Source organism: Microdochium trichocladiopsis, assembly GCF_020744255.1.
Source record: "Microdochium trichocladiopsis strain MPI-CAGE-CH-0230 chromosome Unknown B0I36scaffold_3, whole genome shotgun sequence".
NCBI lineage: Eukaryota > Fungi > Ascomycota > Sordariomycetes > Xylariales > Microdochiaceae > Microdochium > Microdochium trichocladiopsis.
This window is the reverse complement of record NW_025763546.1, coordinates 755,299-776,277: the sequence shown is the minus strand read 5'-3', so window position 1 is coordinate 776,277 and position 20,979 is coordinate 755,299. Positions and strand designations below refer to the sequence as shown.

The 20,979-nt window shown below is 54.9% G+C and overlaps 9 protein-coding genes across 9 annotated transcripts; 4 read left to right on the top strand and 5 right to left on the bottom strand.

The window, feature by feature from the left end:
* Positions 1 to 699: 699 nt before the first annotated feature.
* On the top strand, positions 700 to 1,894 carry B0I36DRAFT_346665 (trypsin-like cysteine/serine peptidase domain-containing protein; the record flags this gene model as incomplete). Its single annotated transcript, XM_046156484.1, has 2 exons — positions 700 to 1,221; positions 1,352 to 1,894. 2 exons carry the CDS (start codon positions 700 to 702, stop codon positions 1,892 to 1,894), a joined length of 1,065 nt encoding a protein of 354 aa, XP_046014869.1.
* Positions 1,895 to 2,655: 761 nt separating this feature from the next.
* Positions 2,656 to 5,223, bottom strand: B0I36DRAFT_84036 (uncharacterized protein). The gene is made up of 3 exons (XM_046163439.1): positions 5,136 to 5,223; positions 4,349 to 5,061; positions 2,656 to 4,292 (listed from the first exon to the last, which is right to left on the bottom strand). The coding sequence occupies exons 1-3, from the start codon at positions 5,158 to 5,160 to the stop codon at positions 2,850 to 2,852; spliced, it is 2,181 nt and encodes a 726-aa protein (XP_046014868.1). The 5' UTR covers positions 5,161 to 5,223; the 3' UTR covers positions 2,656 to 2,849.
* Positions 5,224 to 6,436: 1,213 nt separating this feature from the next.
* Positions 6,437 to 7,498, top strand: B0I36DRAFT_346663 (putative D-lactate dehydrogenase; the record flags this gene model as incomplete). Its single annotated transcript, XM_046156483.1, has 1 exon — positions 6,437 to 7,498. One exon carries the CDS (start codon positions 6,437 to 6,439, stop codon positions 7,496 to 7,498), a length of 1,062 nt encoding a protein of 353 aa, XP_046014867.1.
* A 49-nt stretch (positions 7,499 to 7,547) lies between these two features.
* Positions 7,548 to 9,912, bottom strand: B0I36DRAFT_84023 (major facilitator superfamily domain-containing protein). Its single transcript, XM_046163438.1, has 6 exons — positions 9,572 to 9,912; positions 9,084 to 9,428; positions 8,823 to 9,002; positions 8,470 to 8,736; positions 8,133 to 8,344; positions 7,548 to 8,005 (listed from the first exon to the last, which is right to left on the bottom strand). Exons 1-6 carry the CDS (start codon positions 9,749 to 9,751, stop codon positions 7,597 to 7,599), a joined length of 1,593 nt encoding a protein of 530 aa, XP_046014866.1. The 5' UTR covers positions 9,752 to 9,912; the 3' UTR covers positions 7,548 to 7,596.
* Positions 9,913 to 10,734: 822 nt separating this feature from the next.
* Positions 10,735 to 11,187, bottom strand: B0I36DRAFT_346661 (uncharacterized protein; the record flags this gene model as incomplete). Its single annotated transcript, XM_046156482.1, has 1 exon — positions 10,735 to 11,187. The coding sequence occupies one exon, from the start codon at positions 11,185 to 11,187 to the stop codon at positions 10,735 to 10,737; it is 453 nt and encodes a 150-aa protein (XP_046014865.1).
* Positions 11,188 to 12,561: 1,374 nt separating this feature from the next.
* On the top strand, positions 12,562 to 14,485 carry B0I36DRAFT_84002 (cytochrome P450). Its single transcript, XM_046163437.1, has 4 exons — positions 12,562 to 13,036; positions 13,111 to 13,836; positions 13,889 to 13,970; positions 14,038 to 14,485. The coding sequence occupies exons 1-4, from the start codon at positions 12,655 to 12,657 to the stop codon at positions 14,444 to 14,446; spliced, it is 1,599 nt and encodes a 532-aa protein (XP_046014864.1). The 5' UTR covers positions 12,562 to 12,654; the 3' UTR covers positions 14,447 to 14,485.
* Positions 14,486 to 15,332: 847 nt separating this feature from the next.
* B0I36DRAFT_316913 (NAD binding Rossmann fold oxidoreductase) lies at positions 15,333 to 17,456 on the bottom strand. The gene is made up of 3 exons (XM_046153097.1): positions 16,666 to 17,456; positions 16,211 to 16,490; positions 15,333 to 16,016 (listed from the first exon to the last, which is right to left on the bottom strand). Exons 1-3 carry the CDS (start codon positions 17,180 to 17,182, stop codon positions 15,659 to 15,661), a joined length of 1,155 nt encoding a protein of 384 aa, XP_046014863.1. The 5' UTR covers positions 17,183 to 17,456; the 3' UTR covers positions 15,333 to 15,658.
* Positions 17,457 to 18,320: 864 nt separating this feature from the next.
* Positions 18,321 to 19,502, top strand: B0I36DRAFT_381631 (uncharacterized protein; the record flags this gene model as incomplete). The annotated part of the gene is made up of 2 exons (XM_046160875.1): positions 18,321 to 18,786; positions 18,951 to 19,502. The coding sequence occupies 2 exons, from the start codon at positions 18,321 to 18,323 to the stop codon at positions 19,229 to 19,231; spliced, it is 747 nt and encodes a 248-aa protein (XP_046014862.1). The 3' UTR covers positions 19,232 to 19,502.
* B0I36DRAFT_83982 (putative methyltransferase-domain-containing protein) lies at positions 19,091 to 20,724 on the bottom strand. The gene is made up of 4 exons (XM_046163436.1): positions 20,377 to 20,724; positions 19,692 to 20,273; positions 19,492 to 19,627; positions 19,091 to 19,422 (listed from the first exon to the last, which is right to left on the bottom strand). Exons 1-4 carry the CDS (start codon positions 20,605 to 20,607, stop codon positions 19,286 to 19,288), a joined length of 1,086 nt encoding a protein of 361 aa, XP_046014861.1. The 5' UTR covers positions 20,608 to 20,724; the 3' UTR covers positions 19,091 to 19,285.
* Between the last annotated feature and the right edge of the window lie 255 nt (positions 20,725 to 20,979).

Sequence of the window (20,979 nt, the reverse complement as noted above, 5' to 3'; positions counted from 1 at the left end):
TAATGCATCGCGATAAACTTGTCATTCGCATCAGCAATGAAATCACTACAAGGTCCGCCATCATGGAAAAGCCAAGTGGTGAGCCCACATCAGCCAGTTTCAATTTTCAGATTGAGAATATTGCTGTCGTGAGGGGTGCTTTTGTCTTTCGTGGGTCCCTCTCCTCCAAGGTGGATGGCAGATACTGTCCTACCACGCTGACTCGGGCTTTGGTAACAGCCCAAAATATGCACTCCGGCTCGACCGTTGCGGCTCGTGTGTTGATGTGTGTCATGCAACTTTCTCACATGGACAAGCGCCATACTGGCCTCACACACCACTTCAGCATCCAGTGTCTCCCGTTTCAACGTTCGAAACATGATCTTGATCGAGTAGAGTATCAGGATGATTTATTCCAAGGCGATACCTCGATAGTCTGTCGCTCATCTCGAGGCCGTCTCAGATGTGCATCTTCACACTCAAAAAAGCTGGGTGTATTTATCACGTGGGCTATCTCCGGCTGCAGGATCTCTGGGTACCTGTCCTCCATATTCGGTGGAAGACAGAAAACCCCCTTTCGGAGAAAGCATCATTGGAGAAATGAGTGTACGGGTTCATATATTTACACGTAGTTGTTGTGTTCTCCTCCTCACAGTCAGATCTCTGTAAAAACAGATTGCTCAAGCTACCTGCCAAATACCCAAGAATATAAATGCCAGAATGGTTGCCTTCTCCTTCACACTTCAGGCCACGGCCGCCGCTCTTGGTCTCTCGTCCGTCATCGTGGCACTACCCACGATTTCCAGGGCCGCCGCGAGCGATACCATCACCGCCAACAACTGGGGCCGAGAATGGGAATTCAACTTCGATCCCAAGGCCGCGATCCGACGCGCAGGTATGCCCAAAGGCAGAGTCAAGACCATTGAGATCCCGCTCAACGACGACCACCACCACACCGCGCCAAGCGAGGAGATGATCACGGCACCGCCATTGAAGGCGGCGAGATCCGTCAACACTTCAGCTCTGTACGCACGCTCGGTCAACGGCGTCCGCAACTTCGACATTGTTCATCCGTACGACCGCATTGGCCGCGTGGAATGGGGCAACGGCGTGTACTGTACCGGGTCACTGGTGGGATCTAACCTTGTCTTGACAGCGCGGCACTGCATCCCCGACAACATGGATCCAGTCTCGTTTGTCCCCTTTGCTGAAACTGAGATTGATTCCTCAGTTGCATATTGGGTAAATCTAGTAAAGGGGGCATTCGCGATATAATCCGTGTCGCTGTTATTACCCCCCTCCCTTCCTTTCATAAGCACGAAGTCAGGTAATCATGGAATAAAAGACTGACAAAAAGACGACACACACACAGTCAACCTCCTACGCCCTGCCCAAGGCCACCAACAACACAAACTGCGAAAACGTCGACGACTGGGCCATCATCCGCCTGGCCGACCGCATCGGCGACGCGCTGGGCTTCTTCGGCGCCAGCCCTGTAGACCCGCGCCTGCGCGACGACCCCCGGCTCGCGGTCTGCGGGTACCCGGGCAGCATCGACGGCGGGCGCAACCTGTACTGCCACCGCGGGGTGAGCTTCCACAAGTACGACGCGCGGTGCGAGCGACCGGGTTTGACGGTGACGGGGCCGGAGCAGAGACCTGGTTTGCATGCGGATGCGGCGCTCGCGGGAGGGGAGTCTGGCTCGGCGCTGTGGTTTCAGCAGGCTCGGGGTGGTGGTGGTGGTGGTGGTGAGGCAGAGGAGGATGAGGATGAGGGTTTGGCGGAGTATGTTATGGGTGTAGCGTCGGTGGTTTATGGTGTTGGTCAGGGTGAGGAGAAGGAGACGGTGAGTATCTTTGCTGGGAGCTTGGGGATGGTTAATGCTATTATTGGGGAGCGCGAAAGGGATGATTAGGGCTCAGCGCCGGTGATGGAGATGGGGTGGCTGAGGGTCTAGAAGCCAGGCTTTGCAAAGGTTGACGTTTTCAGGGCCTTGGATGTGTTTGAATGGTGATTTAGCTCTATTGCTGTTGAATTCTTTTTTATTCCCTTCGTACTGTCCTATAAATATTGGTGGCGGTCTCGTGTGCGTTTATGATATCTAGGCGGGGTTTCACTTTCGATCTGGAAGAATACATGATCATGCATGGTGAAGAATGCTCAGCCATGGGCATGATAGAAGCATTGCTAGTTAAACGGTATCGACAACGGCCTTGCATCAATTTGGCTCTACAGACAAACCTTCCCTCAAAACAGTTTCGCACCACCCCCTGGCCGTTTGATATTTTAAGGATACTTACCATAAGGTAGTTTACAAGATCACATTGTATCGACTCTTCATCAGCGTTGACCCTCGGTGCTGGACCAGGGTCTTCATCAAGTGACCCATGTATATTGTTCAACAGTAGAGTCAGCTTCGATGTCAACGAGTGGTAGTTTACATACGATATGGATGGGGGCCCTTCAGGAGCTGGCGTCATCATTGAAGTCGGATGCGCATGCAGCTTACATGCAGATTCCGCCCAGACCAGAAGCGGGCCTGAAACCTGTAGATCACTTGCTGTCAAGCTTGACCTTGCCTACAATTTGTGACTGAGTTGAGCCGTGGGAAATCCTACTTGGGAGAGAGACTGACCAAACAACAACAACAGGCACCAAAGAAGATCGGTCTCGACACCAGAGAGTACGCTGAGATCGAGTACTCGAACAGGTTTCTTTACAAGCAAAGCTATACACTGCCCGACCCGGAAGAACAGCTACAAGCCATATGAGTTGCACCACGTCAAAAATGAATCTGGCCCTGGCGAAATTCCGCTACGAGGAATGAGTCGAACTCCATGGTCAAAACTCCGCTCGGCATCTATTAGATTCTAAGCTCTGCGGTAAGTGCCATCTATGGTATAGTCCTTCTTCGGACCATTGACGGTATATGCGAGACGCCAGTCTTTCAAGTTTACAGCGCCGAAGTTGAACTCGTACTTGACGTTGTACATGTCATCAATGCAAAGATGAGCAGCCTTGGCGTGCCAGCATTTGTGGGCACTGCTTGGCTGCTTGTCCGGAACCAGGAACTCGACATCGTGAAAGAGGTAGTCTGCCCGCGAGTTGTCGTCTGTCCTGGCAAACCATACACTCAGGGTGTCGGTTGCGTCGTTGAAACGCCAAATGTACCGCCGGGTAGCACGGAATTTCATGCCGTTGGAGGCGGTGAAGTCGCCGTCCTCAATGTAGAGATATTCCATCCCAGGGTCGGACTCTTTGTCCAGACTTCGGCCATCAGCAGTGCCTTCTCGCAAGAGGAACTTGGCAACCCCAACAAAGCGGCCGCTAGGGTGGGAAGGTAATTTGGAGATGAGGTCGCGCTCGAGAATCCAGTCTCCCAACAATGACCGAAAGACCGCATGCGCCACGAACTTGGCTTTTGTGAGGCCACCGAGGGCTGCCTCGTTGGTTGATGCAAGATTCTTGTCAACTTCGTCCTGTTGTTCCCGGGACAGGCCCGGCATGACATATCGCGCAGGTGTCAGGATGTCCATGGCCTTTCCCTCAGGCAGCTCGGGAGTTGGCAGGGGTTCGGATATCTGAATGCCAAGAGCATTTCCGAATTCCTGCATGATAAAAGGATAGTCGCCCGTTGGGAACTGGGCAGTCCTTGGGTCGGACCTCAAATGCAGGATATGCTCAATGCTCTTGTCTTGGTCCAATGTATCCTCAAGAGACGCTTTTGCCTCTGAGCCAAGAAGCATCTGGGCCACGAATCTCGCCTGCATTTCCATCACGCCCCAGTATGGCGACCTGTAAAACCCTACAAAGCCCAAGCTTGGGAAGGTGGGATGATGTGTGCCATGGAAAGCAAGCGCAGCAGGTAGGTTGACGTTTGAAGGGTCGAATGAGATGGCTTCCTGGACTGCAGAGGGTAGAAAAGAGATCGAAGCCGCTGGGTCAAATCCAGTTGCTAGGATCACGGCTGCGACATCCTCAATCCTCTCACCGCTTGGAGAAATTGTAACTGCAGACCCGGAGACGCCCGAGACTTTGCCTTTGCTCACCTCAATCAGGCCAGACCGGACAAAGTCCAGGTAGTGTTCGCTGACTGCCAGATATGGCGGCGCATCCAATAAGTCGCCCTGAATCGCAGTCTGCGGGGAGAATTCAGATTGATCTGTCCCAAGGACAACCTTGAAGATCCCGTTGGACTGCTGCGCGGCCTCCTCGCTGATGGAGCCCGACTTGTTGGTCAACGGCTTTGGGCGCCCGGCCAGGTTATACGAGGGAAGGTCGCACGGCAAGAAAAAGGGAGCCGCTTCTTTGGGCTGCAGATCCATGTCAGCCCTTGGAGAAGATAACTCTGGGTCGAGATTGTACTTACAGTAGGTGAAGTGAACAGCGGAAGGACCCATGCGGGACGGTGCGCGACATGATGTATCTTGTACTTTTCTGGTTGGGCAATTGGCTTGTCATCAGGCGTGTTGATGGCGGTAGACAAGTGAGTCGCGACAGTGCCAGCAATCTCAATGCCAGACATCTGGCCACCAACGACCAGGATCTTCCCACCCGCCGGCTTGTCTCGTGGTAGAAGGTCTTGCAGGGTCCTATATCTGCTGCTGTGAATGATGGGCACATCATTCTTCCTGGGTATATCTTCTGGCCAGATCGGCTGGCCGAAGAAGCCCGTCGAGACGATGAGACAGTCAAACACGCTCGTCTCCACGCCTTTCTCGGAGCTGGTCTGTATCTCCCATGACCCACCAGTCTTGACCTCGGTTGCCACGACTTTGTGACCAAGTCGCAGATCAGCAGCCTGGAGATAACGTTGTCGATATCGCTCGAGATACTGTCCGACCTGCCAGGCGCGGGGGAGCTGCGGTGCGGAAGGCTCCCATGCCAGGTCGCTGAACTGGACTGTGTGTTTGCTCTGATTCGCGACCATGAGCGGGTGCACGAGCCCGCCATTGTCTGTCTTGGAGGCAGGCCACAGGCCGCCTATGCGGCTCTGGCTGTCGAAGATGGTGACTTTGAAAGTCCCTGGGCCGACATCATGCAGTAAAGATTTGGCTGCGACGAGCCCCGAAGGGCCGGCACCTAGGACGGACTGTGAGCATGACCGACTCGACGATGGTGCGGCAGGGAAGGGCAAGGTTTAGGCGGGAGCATACCAATGATGCAAACAGACTTGGTCATTTCTGTGTTCAAAGGAGTGATGATGAGGGAAGAGACCTCTAGCCTAGCAAAACGGAATGTGTCCCTGGGATGGTGCACATATAATGCGAGAGCGAGCCACAGCAGCAGCGAGGTGTAAGCGAACCAGATGGCTTGAGAAGTGTTTGCTGCTGAGTGAGCGCCGCTGAACGTTGGTCAGGGACGATAGAGCCGCAGGTGCCGATGCACAGCGTTTGTCGTGCCCCACCACGGGCAGGCTGCAAGCAGCTCAGGTACGCTACATACGCTAAGTACGTTCTTAAGGTAGGCGTCTGCATGATTACGAATATGGGGGGTTGCTTTCCCACACAGGCTATTGCAATTGTTGAGCCTGCAGTGGTGAGACCGGGTCATAGAATCACTGCCTATCTCGAGCCATACCAAGCTAGCATTCTATATGTGACGTGCTCTTGCCACATGTTGAAACATTGTTCCGTGAGATTGGAAGTGACACCAATCAAGACATTGCAGGCACCTGCCTGTGTGGATCCTCTAGAACCGAAGAATTATTATTCTTTGACTGTCAGAACGAGTGAGAATCTAGGTAGCAGTCGAGATGCAGGCAGACCCCGCATCCTGTGCGTCAAGTGCCCCGCACCCCAGCGCTGGAGCTGTCCTGCAGTCCATGTCCCAACGTGCAGATGTGCAATAGTACGTGCTTGGATCGCTGAAAGGCTGTATCAATGAGAACGGGACGACCTGAAGCTATAAAATATGGCAGAATGTACTCATCTTTTGGTCGCCTTGTGTCCGTAAGCCGGCCCAGCCTCGACAAGGCCCTCTAGTCAAGACGACGGCGTGGTCTGAAATTCGCATCCGCTCACAAAATCGCTCCCACTCTTCATTCTCGTTGACCTTGCGTGAGTGGCTTTTATGGGAAAGAGGAGCTGGTGCCTCGTCTTGAGCAAGAAAACCAGGGTGAGACAGCTGTGAAGATCCTGTCTCGCCGAGCACATGCAATGTGCTTCTTGTCTCGTACGAGCCAAGAGGGCGTGCCTGCCAATCGATGCGGCTTCCGGCAACGCTGCTTGCGTGCAACAACCTTGGAACCACTGGGCGCCCAGCTCAATAAGCTCGCCTTGAGGCAACCCCTCTCCTGGTGTACTTGATAGCAAAACTCGAGTTCTTCCCTCGGCCATCTAACAACACATTCCTGACATTATCCCACTGGCTTGAATCTGGCCACACTCACCTGCCTCCAAACCAGCATCAATATCTCTCCATCTCATCATTGTTACTGATATACACCAAGGCCATCATGCCTCAGCTTGCCGTCTTCTCCGCAAAGCCATATGACAGGCTCTACCTCACATCTGGCAGGGCTTCAGAATTGCTCGAGTCCTCAACCTCTGGCGCCCTTGAGATTGTACACCATGAGTTCGCCCTGTCAGTAGACACCGTCAGCGCCTTGCACAAGGACACCCTTGCTGTCTGTGTCTTCGTCAACGACACGGTGGACGCCGCCGTGCTGGGCGCCCTCTCGGAACACGGAGTCAAGGCCGTCCTTCTTCGTTGTGCGGGCTTCAACAACGTCGATCTCAAGACTGCCGAACAGCTTGGACTGCATGTCGCAAATGTCCCTGCGTACTCGCCCGAAGCGGTCGCCGAGTTTGCCGTGGCTCTCATCCAGACTCTGAACCGCAACACGCACAGGGCTTATAACCGTGTCCGCGAGGCCAACTTTAACCTCGCCGGCCTCCTGGGCAAGACCCTGCGCGGCAAGACAGTGGGTGTCATCGGCACAGGACGTATCGGCGTCGCGTTTGCAAAGATCATGGGTGCCGGCTTCGGATGTCGTATTGTGGCGTTTGATCCTTTCGAGAACGACGAGCTCAAGAAGTACGGGGAGTACGTCAAGGAGCTTGATGAGCTACTTCCTCAATGCGACATCATCAGCTTGCATTGCCCCTTGATGGACAACACAAAGCATATCATGAACAAAAGCACGCTGCAGAAAATGAAGACCGGCGCGATATTGGTCAACACGTCTCGCGGGGGACTGATCGACACCAAGGCTGTCATTGCGTCCCTGAAGAGCCGCAAACTAGGTGGTCTGGCCCTGGACGTGTACGAGGGCGAGGGAGGTCTGTTCTACCACGACCACTCTGGGACCATCATAGAAGACGACGAACTCATGCGGTTGACCACATTTCACAACGTGCTCGTATGTGGCCACCAAGCCTTTTTCACAGAAGAAGCCCTGCGAGAAATCGCCGACTGCACGATCAAGAACATGGCCGAGTTCGTCAGTGGTGGGGATTGTAGCCATGCCTTGGTGGGCAAGCCGCAAAGGAAACACTCGATTCCGCTCAGAACATGAATGATCCCTGAACGGCAAAATTGATTCTACAAGATACTAGCATGACTTTCGTAGTCGTATTCTTACTCCGTAGTCATCTCCTACTCAAAAGTCAATCTTCAGTAGTAATACCTGAAAGTGACGGCACGATCGCCCTTCTCCGATAACTCAGCTGAGGAGAGCTCATTGCCGGCTCCCTCTGCCAGACGCTTTGCCCGTTTCTTGTTGATGCCAGTGTATGCCACCACCATGACCGACGCCGAGATGATGCCGGCGCAGATGAAGCCGATCTCGAGAGCGTGACCGAGGATGTACCTTGGCTTGTCAGTCGCGCGGTAAAAGTTCGACGCCATCGCACCGCCCAAGTTGCCGACGCCAATCTGGATGGCCATGCCCGCACTCCGCTTGTAGCTCCCCGCGAGGTTGTTTGACAGCCATGTGATCACGCCTGGGAAGGCAGGGTAGATTGAGCATGCAGCAATGAAGACGCCCGCGTACACGACACCCGGCGTTGAAGAGGCGATACACCTGTTTCGGGCAGAAGCAAAAAAAAGGTCAGCACGAAGAAGAAGTAAAAATGAAACAAGCTCACTAAGATCGCACAGGGAAACGGCAGCAAAGCGTCAGTGAAAGAATAATATGAGGAAGAACCCACATGGCAAACCCGACAAGCATGGTACACAAGAACCCGATGATAAAAGGGCTGCGCTTGCCGACGCGGTCAGAGAACCACGCGACGATGACGGCAATGATGGCGGCGGTGATGTAGATCGGCACGGTGAGCAGCTGGGCGGTGCTCGAGGTGTAGCCGAGCTGGAGGATGATGGTGGGGAGGAAAAGGCTGATGCCGTAGAGGGGGCAGACGATCTATTTGATATATCCCAGGCTTTTCGTCAGCAAAGAGTTTTCTTGGTGGCTCACAGTGTCACTGTCACGAGGCGAGTATTGCTCTGATATGGGGGAGAGAAGAAGGACAGGTGTCGAGGACTTACACCCCAATAGACGATGATGGAGGCCCAGATCTGCCAGTCCTTGAAGGCGTCCCAGACGTACTTCCACTGGAACTCCTCGGCCTCGGCGACCCTGTTGACCCTGACTTCTTCGCCTTCGTTGTTGCTGCTGTTGTTGACTTTGCCATTCTGCTGTTGGCCCTGGTACTTGAGGCGGAAGACCACAAACGCACGCTCCTCCTCGGTCAAGAAGGTGGCTGTCTCTGGGAAGTCATGCATGACGAAGAATGCCATGATCGCGACGAGGATCTAGTTGCCGTGGCGAAGCCTCATATTAGCCACATTCTCGAATAACAGTCAATCTGGTGTGTTGCAAGTGTTTGATGCTGGCTCACAGTGAGAATGCCTTCGAGGATGAAGATCCACCGCCAACCTTCGAGACCGCCCACACCTTGCATTTTGGCAATGCCGAATGCCAGGAGACCACTGAAGGCACCGGCAATGGAGGCGGCCGAAAAGAACAATGCCTGGCGGAGCTGGATCTCGTGGCGGCAGTACCACATTGTCAAGTAGTACTATATATATCACGCTCGGCCATCAGTACCATTCGCTGGAGAGAGATGCAAGTCACAGGACTGGGGGCAGGTACGACGCACCGCGCAACCCGGGAACAGTCCCGCCTCCGTGATACCCAGAAAGATCCGGGCAATCAGCAAACCCTTAAAGTCCCGCACAATGCCCATCAACGTCATGACGATGCCCCATGCGACCATGATCGAAGGGAGCCAGCGACTGGGGCGGAGCTTTTTGAGGAGTAGGTTCGAAGGCAATTCGAACAAGCAATAGAAAAAGAAGAAGACGGTGAGGCACCAGTTATACTGCCATCCTGCGAGTCCGAGATCTTCAGACAAGCCCTGGATGTTGGCGTTGCCAATGTTTCCACGGTCCAGGAACGACATGAGGTACAGTAGCGCGAGTATGGGGACGAGACGGAGGTCCATCTAGTAGCAGTGTTTGGGTCAGTTTCTGGCTCGCTTACCGGCCCGGCTTGTCCTTGGGAGAGGGCGAAAAGAAAGGACAAAGCAAGGAAAATAAAGAAGACAGAGTAGCCAGTACTGTGGAATACCAGGCACCTCTATCTTACCTTTCGGAGCACCTTCTTCTCGTCAATATGTTTGAAGGACTCAATTGTTGTTTCAGGGCTTATTGTCGGGCCATCTGCCCCTCGGATGCCGTCATGCCGACCATGGCGAGGAGCTCTGGCAGATTCAAAATGATCCGCCACGGGCAGTTTCTCCCCATTGGTTCCCTCCTGAGGTGTCATGATTGTCTCGTGGCGTGTGAATATCTGTCGAGATAGGAAACAAAACAAGAGTTTGTTGTTGTTGCAGGTAGTCTTGTCGTACAGACGCTGAGAAAAAGGAAACGTCGACAGCGATATCTACGTCAGACGATCAATGACGATCCTGGTCCCTGCCATTTCCCCTCTTCTATAGGTACTATTTAAACTGCCGATCTTCAGCTCGCGACACGTCGACATCATCGAATAAGTTGGCCTGTCTGGGGAAGACATTTGCGGGGGAATCCACTTCGAACAGGGGTGGCTGTCAAGCTTTCCCCTCTCCACGAGTTTTGGGGCGGAAGAACTCCGCCCTCGCTTGTCGATCATCTCGCTTATGTAGTCTTGGCAGACTTTGGAGATGTTGTCTTGATGAGCATAACGCCCACTTCCAACAGTTGTTCTTAGACATGATGGCGGTAACCAAGCCTACGTTGCGCGCAGATTCCTTACGCAGCGCCAGCTTGGTCTTGGGCACTGATGAATATCGGCCACTTCCACAAACAACCCACGTGCTGGGAACGCGAGTATTCACGGCAGATTTGCTGGTTTCTCAGCGGCTGGGGCAAGTTGACGTGGGTGGCTCGCACTAGGGGCTTTTAGTGGCATCCCCCATTCGTCTAGCTGCACCAAAAACACGTTTATCTGCCCAGGCTATCTCTGGTTGGTAGGAGGGGGTGGACAATAGATAAGCAGAGCAATCGCGAGGTCGGTATTGAGCAGCGCTCGGTGTCTTGTCGCTTGCAACCGAGGAATTTGTGTATCGCTGCGGGACGGATGCCGAGCTGGCAAGGGCGGAGGTTGCCGGTATCATCTCTGCCAAAATTGACTGAGTCCAAACAGAGGCACTGGTACCCAACTGCGAAGCTCCCTTCCCAATGCCCTGTAAATACTCTTGCCGTTATACCGCTCTGCAATCTCTGTTCTCGAAGTTTCTCGACCATGAGAGATATGCAGTCCTGCAGCTGTCAAAGATGGTTCTCCTTGATAGCACATCTTATTGCTTGCATTGCTACCATTTGATCATCTTGGGGCGATGGGTGACGGACATGGATCCGTCCCTGAAGATCATTCAAGTCCCTGGACAAATCGACTTGTGGTTCAACAACGGGACGGAGGCCGGCACGCTGACCGACAAGGTGAGCAAAAAGACCGCAGCGCCTATCTCTCAGAGCACAAACATGGGCTGTGTTGCCGGTGTCAGGCCCGGGAACGAAGCACACAGCGGCGCCCCTTTTGGCCTCAAGCTTGCTGACCCAAACATTATTCTTTCCCAAGATGCTCCACAAAGACGGGCAGCCGCTCATGGACGCTGCGTTTCTTTGCAATTTCTGAGCACGAGCCAATCTGGCCGACATCGCAATCGAGCGTTGCTGCATGCTAAACCATTTGAGGTGTGATCTGCTTGCTCCAGACTCCATGTCTCACACTTGATTGATTGCCGCCCATGCCTTTTACCCAGCTTCCCCGGATCTGTTCTGTGTACAGGCCAGCATGGGACGACCCGCTCTCTATCTTCAACATGCGCACAGACTTGCACCGGCGGGTGGTCCGTGGACGTCCATCTGCACGACGACGGTTTCAGGCCCCATTGAGTGTGGTTGACAATCTCTGTGGCATCCGTCTGTTTCCGGTGACTCTTTTTTTCCACTGTATCGGCGGACAAACAAGAACTTCTCTTTCCCCTGTTGCACACTTCAAGAGGAATGAAAGAGTTGTCTCGGAGGGGAAACCTCGACATGTTCAATTTGTCAGAACGGAGCTAATTCTTACAGGGGACCTTCGGCCGCCGAAACAGTACCATGCATCAACAAGGTTTGTCACGGCTGGGACGGCAACAACCAGGAATGGCAACCACAAAGGATGCTTGTGCCTTGGAATCAGCTGTTCTGAGAGGCGCTCTGCAACAGGTTAAGCGAAGCGACTCGTTTACTACTGGCTGGTATTACCCTGCGTTCAAGGGCGCAGCATGCAATAGAAGGTGGCTCACAACCTTCGTTCAGCTCGCCCCTGCCAAGCAGTGATCCAGCATCTCCCCCCGCCATTGTTGCATGATTGATTGAACAATGTGTCCAGAACTAGAAAATGATCCAGGCGCCTTGCCCTGCCGGTGAGGTGCAATCCGAGGAGCGATTGTGGCGCCGCCTCCGGACTTCCCCACGGACTAGATGAACGGGAGCGGCGCCCCCCTGCCGGCAATTCGGCCACGCCACGCCAGCACAACATGACCCTTTATTGCAGCACATATGCCGGGCATCGGCACACTTCAGCAGCCTCATGTCCTGCATGGCGCGAACACAGTCGTCGGAAGCAGTCCCCTCTGGAGCAGCATGCCTTGATGCGGAGTGTCGGTGATGCCCTACGTTTGCTGGCCGGATTTGGCGGGAGAGGCCCTCTTTGCAGGCAAGCACCAAAAGGGGGTTCGATAGCTCAAAGGGACGACGACACTTTGCCTTAGTCCTTGACCAACGGAAAGGTAGTGATTGTGCCACGTCGTTTCGCGGCGGCTCCGTCAGCCAACCCGACTTACATGGTCACCATGTCGTAGCACCCTTTCCAGACTAGCCTCATGGCACCGTCTCCAGGACGATTGCACATCCGGTGTGCGCGAGGTCACGAAGTCCGGACGGCCTACCAGGATGCCAACCTTGGCGCAAATGTCAGGCTTGCCCCTGCCGATGCCTGCCATCGGCCAGGCTTCGGTCTATCGCCTGCTACTCAAGGCGTGGGCCCCTCTGGTTGTTGTCAGGATCTCCATATAAGCGTCAGTCTGCCTCATGCCGTAGCTCGTTCCTCCCTTTGTCTTCTCATCAGGGTTCATTTTATGATACCAATCTTCTTTACCACTTGTACCTGGAGTCAAGTGCGAGAACTCACACCCAGCAACAATGGAGGGCCTCCGTATCATCATATTCTACTTGGCCGTGCCGAGTCTGTTGTTCTCGGCCATCGGACAGATCCTGTCGTGGAGAAAGAGGGCCCTTGCGCCAAAGAAGGTGTTCCCGGGACCGACGCAATTTCCTGTCGTGGGCCGCGTTCACGACATCAACCGACATGGCTTCTGGAAAGACCTGAAGAGGTGGGCAGACCAGTACGGGCCTGTCTACCGGACCAGTATGATGGGGCAGGAGTTCATCGTCATCTCGGATATCAAGATTGCCGAGGAGATTCTTGTCAAGAGGGGCCACATCTACTCTGGCCGAGCCCAGGTCCGGGCGCTCTACGACCACAAGTCTGGCCCTGCCTATCTGGCTCTGATGGATCGTCATGGTAAAATTGCTTCTCTCCCCGTTCAAGCGTTTCGCGCTTGCATGAGCCGGTTTTCTGACATATCCCCGTGACAGACACTTGGATGCGGCAGCGCAAGTGGGTGCACGCCGCCATGGCCGACTTCCACAGGCAGCACTTCTTTGGCGCCATCGAGAGAGAGACGAAGCGCTTCCTTGCGGTGCTGCTCATGGACCCTGCAAAGTTTCACTCGTATATTCGGGAGCACTCGGGCCGAATCATGGGTCGCCTCGCTTGGGACGACGCCACGCAAGGCAACTACAGCGGGTACAGTGCCGACCGGACTCTGGACCAGATGTCGATCTCGGGCCCGATGGTCAACGTGTTGGAGCCCTTGTGGAAGATCCCCCACGCTCTGAACCCGTGGCGAAAGTACGAGCGCGAGCGCGAAGATACGCAGCGTGCTTGGTGGCTGAACTGCTACAAAGTTGCCAAGAAGCGGTACCTTCAGGGCGACCTCCCCGAGACGACCTGGTGCCACCGCTACTTCAGCGGCCTGCAGAAGCAGGGCAACGTAGAGCTGGTCGAGGAGCTCAAGGACGAGATCTTTGCCAGCTGCATGCTCGGCTTCCAGAACCTCGTGGGTGTCATCACCATCTGCGGGCCCATGCAGTTCTTCTTCATGGCTATGGAGCTCAACCCGGAGTGGCAGAAGAAGGCGCAGGAGGAGATTGACCGTGTCTGTGGTGACCGCATGCCGACCACGGCTGACTCTCCCAACCTCCCAACCGTCCGGGCTTGTCTGAAGGAGGCTCTCCGCTGGCGATCTGGAACACCCCTTGGTAAGATTGACCTGGTTCAGTTTCTTGATGAATTCTAGCTGACCCATGGCAGGCGTGCCTCACCAATGCGAAGAAGACAACATGTGGCGTGGGGAGCTTGTCAAGAAGGGTACCATCATCCTTGCCGTGGAGTGGTAAGTCTGGCATCAACTCGTTATCACGTCACGAGTTTGGACTTCACTGACACTTTTCCCTTCCTAGGAACATCAACCGCGTCCCGGAAATGTACCCAGACCCTGAGAACTACCACCCGGAACGCTACCTGGAGAAGAGCTGGCCGACCTACATGGAGCCGCTGTCGCGCTATCCCAACTTCCGCGAGGGTGTCGGCATGCACACCTTCGGCTTCGGCCGGCGCACCTGTCTCGGCCAGCACATTGTCGATGACGAGATGTTTGTCACCGGCGCGGCCGTGCTGTGGGGGTTCAACCTGTATCGCAAGAAGTGCCCGCTGACCGGGGAGCTCATCGAGTTCGACACCGAGGCGACCAACGCGCACGTCATCCTCGAGACCAAGCCTTTCCCCTGTGGGTTTGAGCCGCGGAGCGCAAAGAGGGCCGAGCAGATCATGGCGCAGTTCGTCGACGTCCAGGGCGAGCTACGTTTCTAAGGACGAGGGAAAACAATGAAATTGGATCGGTGGGCTCTCTTGTTGCAGCACACCCACGCCACCACGCGCACTCTCATTCACATGCGCTGTTGCGTGTGAGACAACCTTTGACGATCAACTTTCGTAGTGGGTATCATTGCTTTTGGGGCGGTGGGCAGGTCTTTGTGTGTGTGTGTTCTGTCTGTGTTACCATTGGCGAACAGCGATCTGGTGCAAGGATACACCTTTGATTGTAATGAACGCGACATGAAATACAAAATATCTCCTCAACAAACCTTGCACGGCTTTGCGCACTAACTTATCCCAAGAGGGCATGAATGCAATGCAGCAAGGGACTGTCATGCAGGAGATCTCCCAAATCTGTGTAGATTCTTGAACAGCTGCGCACTATCCCCAAGACGGCCATGCATGCAATGCAGCAACGGATTGTACTGCAAAAGACCCCTGGACGTCGATGAACTGCCCCAAAAGTTTTCGTCTCAACTTTCCGTCCCAAGTCGCATAAAAGAGCCAATTCAGATGGATGCGAAGAAGGGGCGGTCAGCCTGTAGGCACAACACAGCACAGCTCAGCTCCAGTGGGACGACGGCGGCGCTACCAGGACGACGCCCGAGCCGGGCTTCCCCAACGCCGGAGTCCGCATCGTCTCACCCCCCCTCCCCGTGCCGTGGTGGAGCCCCCTGTGACGTGACTCCGGGAGGCGGGCCGGGTTCAGGGGCCGCATATTTAGGGAAAGCGGGCAACCCCGTATGTTCATCGTGGTCGTGGAGAACGTTGATAGGACCCGATACGACGACGCTCTCCATTTTCGTCTTTTCGCTCCGATGACTTATCATCCTGCGTCCGTCATAGGTACTCATGCTTGCCTCCTCAAAATCATGATTCCCATGATAGTTGGAGAGCTCGCCAGCTATCGTTGCATGGCATTTGAACCATAAACATTGTTGTGGTGCGTCTCCCGTGTTTGCTGCAGTTTCCACATCCGACGACGGGAAACCCCGAAGTGAAGCTGAAACTTCTTCAGCTCTTGTTTGCCCATTGTCACAATTGCCCAAATTCGCCCTCTGGTTTCACATGCCGTCTTTGTGCTCTATCTAGTCTTTGCCCGACACGTCCATCACCTTCTCCCCCACCCGTATGTACCATCACCACTGCCATCTACCTATCTATCTTTCTCTGCTCACTTACTCCCACGCACGCCCTCGACCCAATTCACCGCCCTCCGTTCCCATACTGCATAATCATGCCAAACAGCTGCAAGTCCTGCAGCGCATCGCGCGCCGTGGTCTTGACCTCCTTGCCCTCGACCACAAACTGCCAAAACTCTCTGAGCTCGAGGGTGTACGGGTCCTCGTACGTCTTGCGGATACTCGTCTGCCTCAGAACGCCATCCCCGCCGTTCTCGGTGATGTGCAGCGTCACGGGCAGCGCCTTGACGTACGGCGTGTCGTACTGCACGCGGACAATCTTGTCGGCGCTGTAGACCTCCAGGTGGGCGTCGAACTGCGGGACGTTGATGAGCCCGGACTCGTACGAGATTGTGTAGCCCGAGGCGTGTTTGAAGAGCACGCTGTTTTTTTCGGAACAATGTCCCAGAGGCGGTTAGCGAGAGTGTCGGTGCAGTGCAACAGTAGCAGCTTTTTCCCAGAACCCCCATTGTAACAGATGCAGCGAGAAACCTTGCCGAACTTATCATTCTCATCATCATCATCACATGCTTAAAGAAGATCAGGAAATGCAAAAAAAGGAAAAGGTGAACCTTACTTCCAGACAGGCAGCCCCAGCGCCGCCCCGATCACGCGCTCCGGCATCCCCAGCGCCTCCCGCATGAGGGACAAGTCGTGCGAGCCGAGCCCGCCGAGCACGCGCCACATCCGTGTCGACTCGTCGGTCACGGCGACGCCGCACTCGGCCTCGAGCGCCGTGCGGACCTGCTCCAGGGCGCGGGCGTTCTTGTCAGCCACGTCCCCGGCGGACAAGTCGGTGAACTTGCGCGGGAAGGTGGCCGACTGCGCGACGAATGTCGAGTTGGGGCCGATGATGTCTGTCCCCAACGAAGCGTCCAGAATATGTCAGCAATGGGAAATCGTCGCACATCCACACGCACATCCACACACACACACACACACACACATCCGACAAAAGAAGTGTTTCTAGGACCCGTCCAACAAGAAAGAAAAGAAGAAGAAAAACACTCTGATTAAAAAAAAAAGACTTACCTCGAACCCTCGCGTACAAGATCCTATCTAGCCCTCCAATCTCCCTGACCGCGTCCTCAAAGACGGCCGCATACCGCCGCATATACCCGACCATCACCCTCCCCTTGCCGCCACCCCGAGCAATCTCCTCCTCCTCGGCGCGGATAATGGCCTCGACATCCCTCCGGCACAGCGCGAGCGGCTTCTCGACCAGCACGTGCTTGCCCTGCCGGAGCGCCGCGATGGCGTGGTCCGCGTGGTACTCGTCCGAGCTGGCGACCAGCACCGCGTCGACCTCGGGGCTCGCGCAGAGCTCGGCCGGGTCGCGCGTCGTCTTTACGGGGGACTGGCTCTTGGTGGTGGTGGGGATAGAGGCGGCGTAGTGCTCCAACGCCGCGGGGGAGACGTCGCAGAGGTAGGTGATGCGGAAGTGGCTGCGCATGTAGAGCAAGGTTGGGATGTGGATGACTTGGGCGACCTCGCCGCAGCCGATGAGGCCGATGTTGATGACCCGCGGGGCGCTGGAGGGGTCGGCCATGGTGGTCCTTGGTGTGGTAAATCCGGTTGCTGGCAACTAATTTTATTGTATTTCGTTTCTCACAGTCCCAAGGTTGTCCTTGGTCTCGTTGGATACTTGGTTTGAATATCAAGGCGGAGTCGTGGCGTATTTCATGAAGCGATGTGTTGCAACCGGGGACTGGTGGTTGACACGCAGGCATGCATGCACGCATCCCCCGCATCGCAACAACATCTCCGAGATCGCAGCTCTGCCAGATCTAGAGAGCCCTCAAAACCAAGATTAGCTCGCAGACATTGGACTGCTAACTGTTCGTTGCATCGTACAAGCGCACATCCATCTCTGCAATGTACCCAGCTCTAAATTGTTGGATTGCCGTCACAAAAGTCTAGCCTTGACCTCTGATCCCTCCGGTTGTCTCTAATTGAGGCACCATTCCTTGGTTCCCAGACCCCTCAGAGTCTTAGATTGTGCACCTGCAACAGACACGTAAATTTCCCGAGGATTCTGACATCAGTAGGTGAGAAGCCTCAATGGCACAGACAAGCAGAGATACGCGAGTGTCGAGGGTCCCAACGTGCATGGCTAGAGGAAAACACACACAATGCATTGAGTGCCGAAGCACAATGCTGTCAGGCTTTTCGAAACTTTGTCATCTCAGACAGAATTCGACACCACATCTGTTGGCACTCATTGGCAACGTGGTGGCCAACAATCAGATGAGAATGCCAGGCTGGTTCGACCCAGCCAGTCCCCCGTCGTCAGCACACAACTTAGGCAACACCAGTTTATGTCAAGATAAATGGCGTCATAGTTTAAATTTAGTGGGCTCCGGTATTGGGCCGCGATATTCTCCGCGGGCGGCAGCGGCGCTGAATACTGCAGCCTTGTCCCTTGGCACTCCGATCACCTATCAAGTGGAGAGATCTCTATGCGTCCCGTCTCAAGGCAGCCAATATGGAAGGCCACCACCCCAAATTGAGACAAGAATTTCATCGCAGGCCTGCCACGACGGGCCCAATAACTTGGTGCCTGGTTCACTGTGTAGACATGGACGTGCTATAAAGAGGCATCCGCCATCTTTGTCTCACTTACATTCTGCCGTCGCCGCCTAATGCCCTAGTGCGCACATTGAAACCATCCAGGACCATCACCAGAGATGGCAGATATGTCTCTTCCACCACCACCAGCGGTAGTGTCTCTAACCCAGGGCTACTCCGCACATCCCATCCTTCCCGCCGATGTCCCAGAAATAGCAGAATTCCTTTGCGCCTCGAAGCTCAGTCTCGCCGTCAACAGGCTCCTGTACAAGGACTGGCCGGCCTTCAACGTCCAGAAGGCGCACTACACCGCAGCCTTGCGAGGGCGCGACCCAAACAACAATGGGTGGAAAGTTGTCGAGGACGAAAGTGGTGTTGCTGTCGGGCATTTATTCTTGACGAAATCCGACCCATCAAGTCGCACGGACGGGAGCGGTGATGCGGGCGGGACAGAGAGCGAGGACAAGGTTGCAGCAAGTGCAGGAGAGGTTCCAGGCGGCATGGTGCCCGAGGTATACAGGATGGTGATGGAGACGGTGAAGAACGTCGACGAGCAGAGTGCACTTGCGAATGTTGAGCATCTTCGTGAGTCTATCTCAAACTTCGACCCCCAATATTGTTCAAAGACCCTGATTCCATACAATACCCTCCTCCCCTGGGCGCGAGTAAATGCCCAGGCTTTCGCCTGCCTTTGAGAACAATAGGGTTGCGGACTGTGCCGTCGTCGCTGACTTCTGTATCCGCCACAGGACTCACGCACATCTGGGTCACGCCCTCGCACCGTGGCCGTGGCATCGGAACGAGTCTTATAACGCTTTGCCAGAACAAAGCGAGGGAAACATCTGGTGACGGTCGGCCATTGTTCGTTTCATGTGAGCCACAGCTCGAGCCTTTCCTATCCGGCAAGTGTGGGTTTCAGCATACCGGGCACGCGGATATGGATCTTGCCAGCCACGCCCCGGTGTACTCGGGGTTCGGACCGTTCAGATTGTTTGGGCTGAGGTGGGATGCACCAAAGGATGTGAACTAGGCTGTCCTTGCGTTGCATGCCACGAATCAGTGGCCAGAGCTTGTCTCCAACCGTTCAAAGGGCCGAATCCACTGCTGGTCCGCAGATGGATAGTATCTTGAGCGGCATGGCTGCTGCATAAAACAGTGCCTTTTGCTCGCGCATGGGCTTTGCCTCGAAGCGGACTTCTGTGGTCGTGAAACCGAATCGGTCTATGATGCGGAGTTAGTTTTGCACCAATGCGTGTAGATATCTTCTAGCTAGCCAACAAGCAAACATACTGCACTCTGACAAGAACAGCTCGAACGAGTCTGCTCGCCGAACGACCCCAGCAATGATAACTTCAAGTTGGGGCTGCAGCTTGAGCAGCTCATTCAGCGTGAAAGCAAGGAGCACGACCGCATCCTTGTCATACGTCTTTGGCCGACCAGCCATTAGCCAAGCTTATCCAAGAATCATTTGTTCTCAGGGAAATACTCACGATGTCTGCCCCGAGAACCACATCAAATGGCTCTCGCTGGAACTCCTCCTGCACCCACATCCCGCCAAGTCCTTCTCCCCACCAGAGGACCCTTGCATCAACAGGCAGCCGACAATCGTGTTCGGCATCCGCACTCTCCCCATCGCCAGCACTGTTCAGATCGACATTCTCCCGCAACGCCTCAATAACGTCGCCGTCCCCGTCAGTGCTCAGCACATGCCTAGCCCCAAGAAACTTTGCGCACAGGATTGACAGAAACCCCGTACCAGCACCGAGTTCGAGCACCCGCTTCCCGCGGATATGCTGTTGGCCTCTGCTGGTGAGAAGGTAAGTCGCGAGGTGCATGCAGCCTTCCCAGGTGCGGAAGCCTGTGATCTTGGAACCGACGACGAGGCTGCGCCGTTCGAGGAGGGTGATTGTGGGGTCCTGATCATTTGCGATTTCCGGATCAGAGGTGCTGTCTCGGGCGTGGAGACAAGTGAATGTGATGTATGCTTCTATGTGTTGAGATGACCGGGTTGTGCTGTCTTCCTGGATAGACTTGAGGTGCTCGAGATGGCTTGTGAGACGGCGGTGGACGGCCTGTTTGTGAATGAGCAGTCGGGCCTACGTTTAAATTGTAATGCAAAGATGTTGTTGTTTTGCAATATATCTATGGCACAGCTGTTCCTGGAAAGACACGTACTGAACTGTTTCCAGTGGCTTTCGCTATCCTCTGCACCAAGACATTGAGCACGCAGAGCTGGTACTGGTCGGGGGGGAGAAAGTCATTGCGCGTGGAATCAAAGAGGTGGCGATATAGCCAGGCCTGGACGTCGTCGTTGCGGAGGAGGGCGAGAGGCGGCCATGAGATAAAGTCTGGCTCGAAAAGTTGGCGGTACTGCCTGCGGAGCAGAACGAGCTGGTGGTCGGCCATGAGGTAGGTGAGTGTCGTCAAAGGCGACTCTCAAGCTCGCGAGGGCTCGAAGTCACTGTGTGTTGACCGGGGCAGCTCGTAGGGCTCCGTGGAACTTTCTTTGTGGCTGGAGCAGTGGCGGGCCAGGGCCTCTGGGGAGGGTTGATGCATCGTGAGACTTTCACGCTGTGGGCTCTACAGTGGAGCACTCCAGAGCCTGGCGGCCTAAGGTTGGCTGCTGGAGCACAAGATGACACTACCATACGAGGCTACACCTTATGATCTGGAGTGCACTACCTGGGATTAACACGCGCACTCGAACCGAAATGCGAGGAAAGCGACTTGCCAAGGGACTTTCCATTCGACGTAGCTGGGAGTGAATGTGTGCAACGA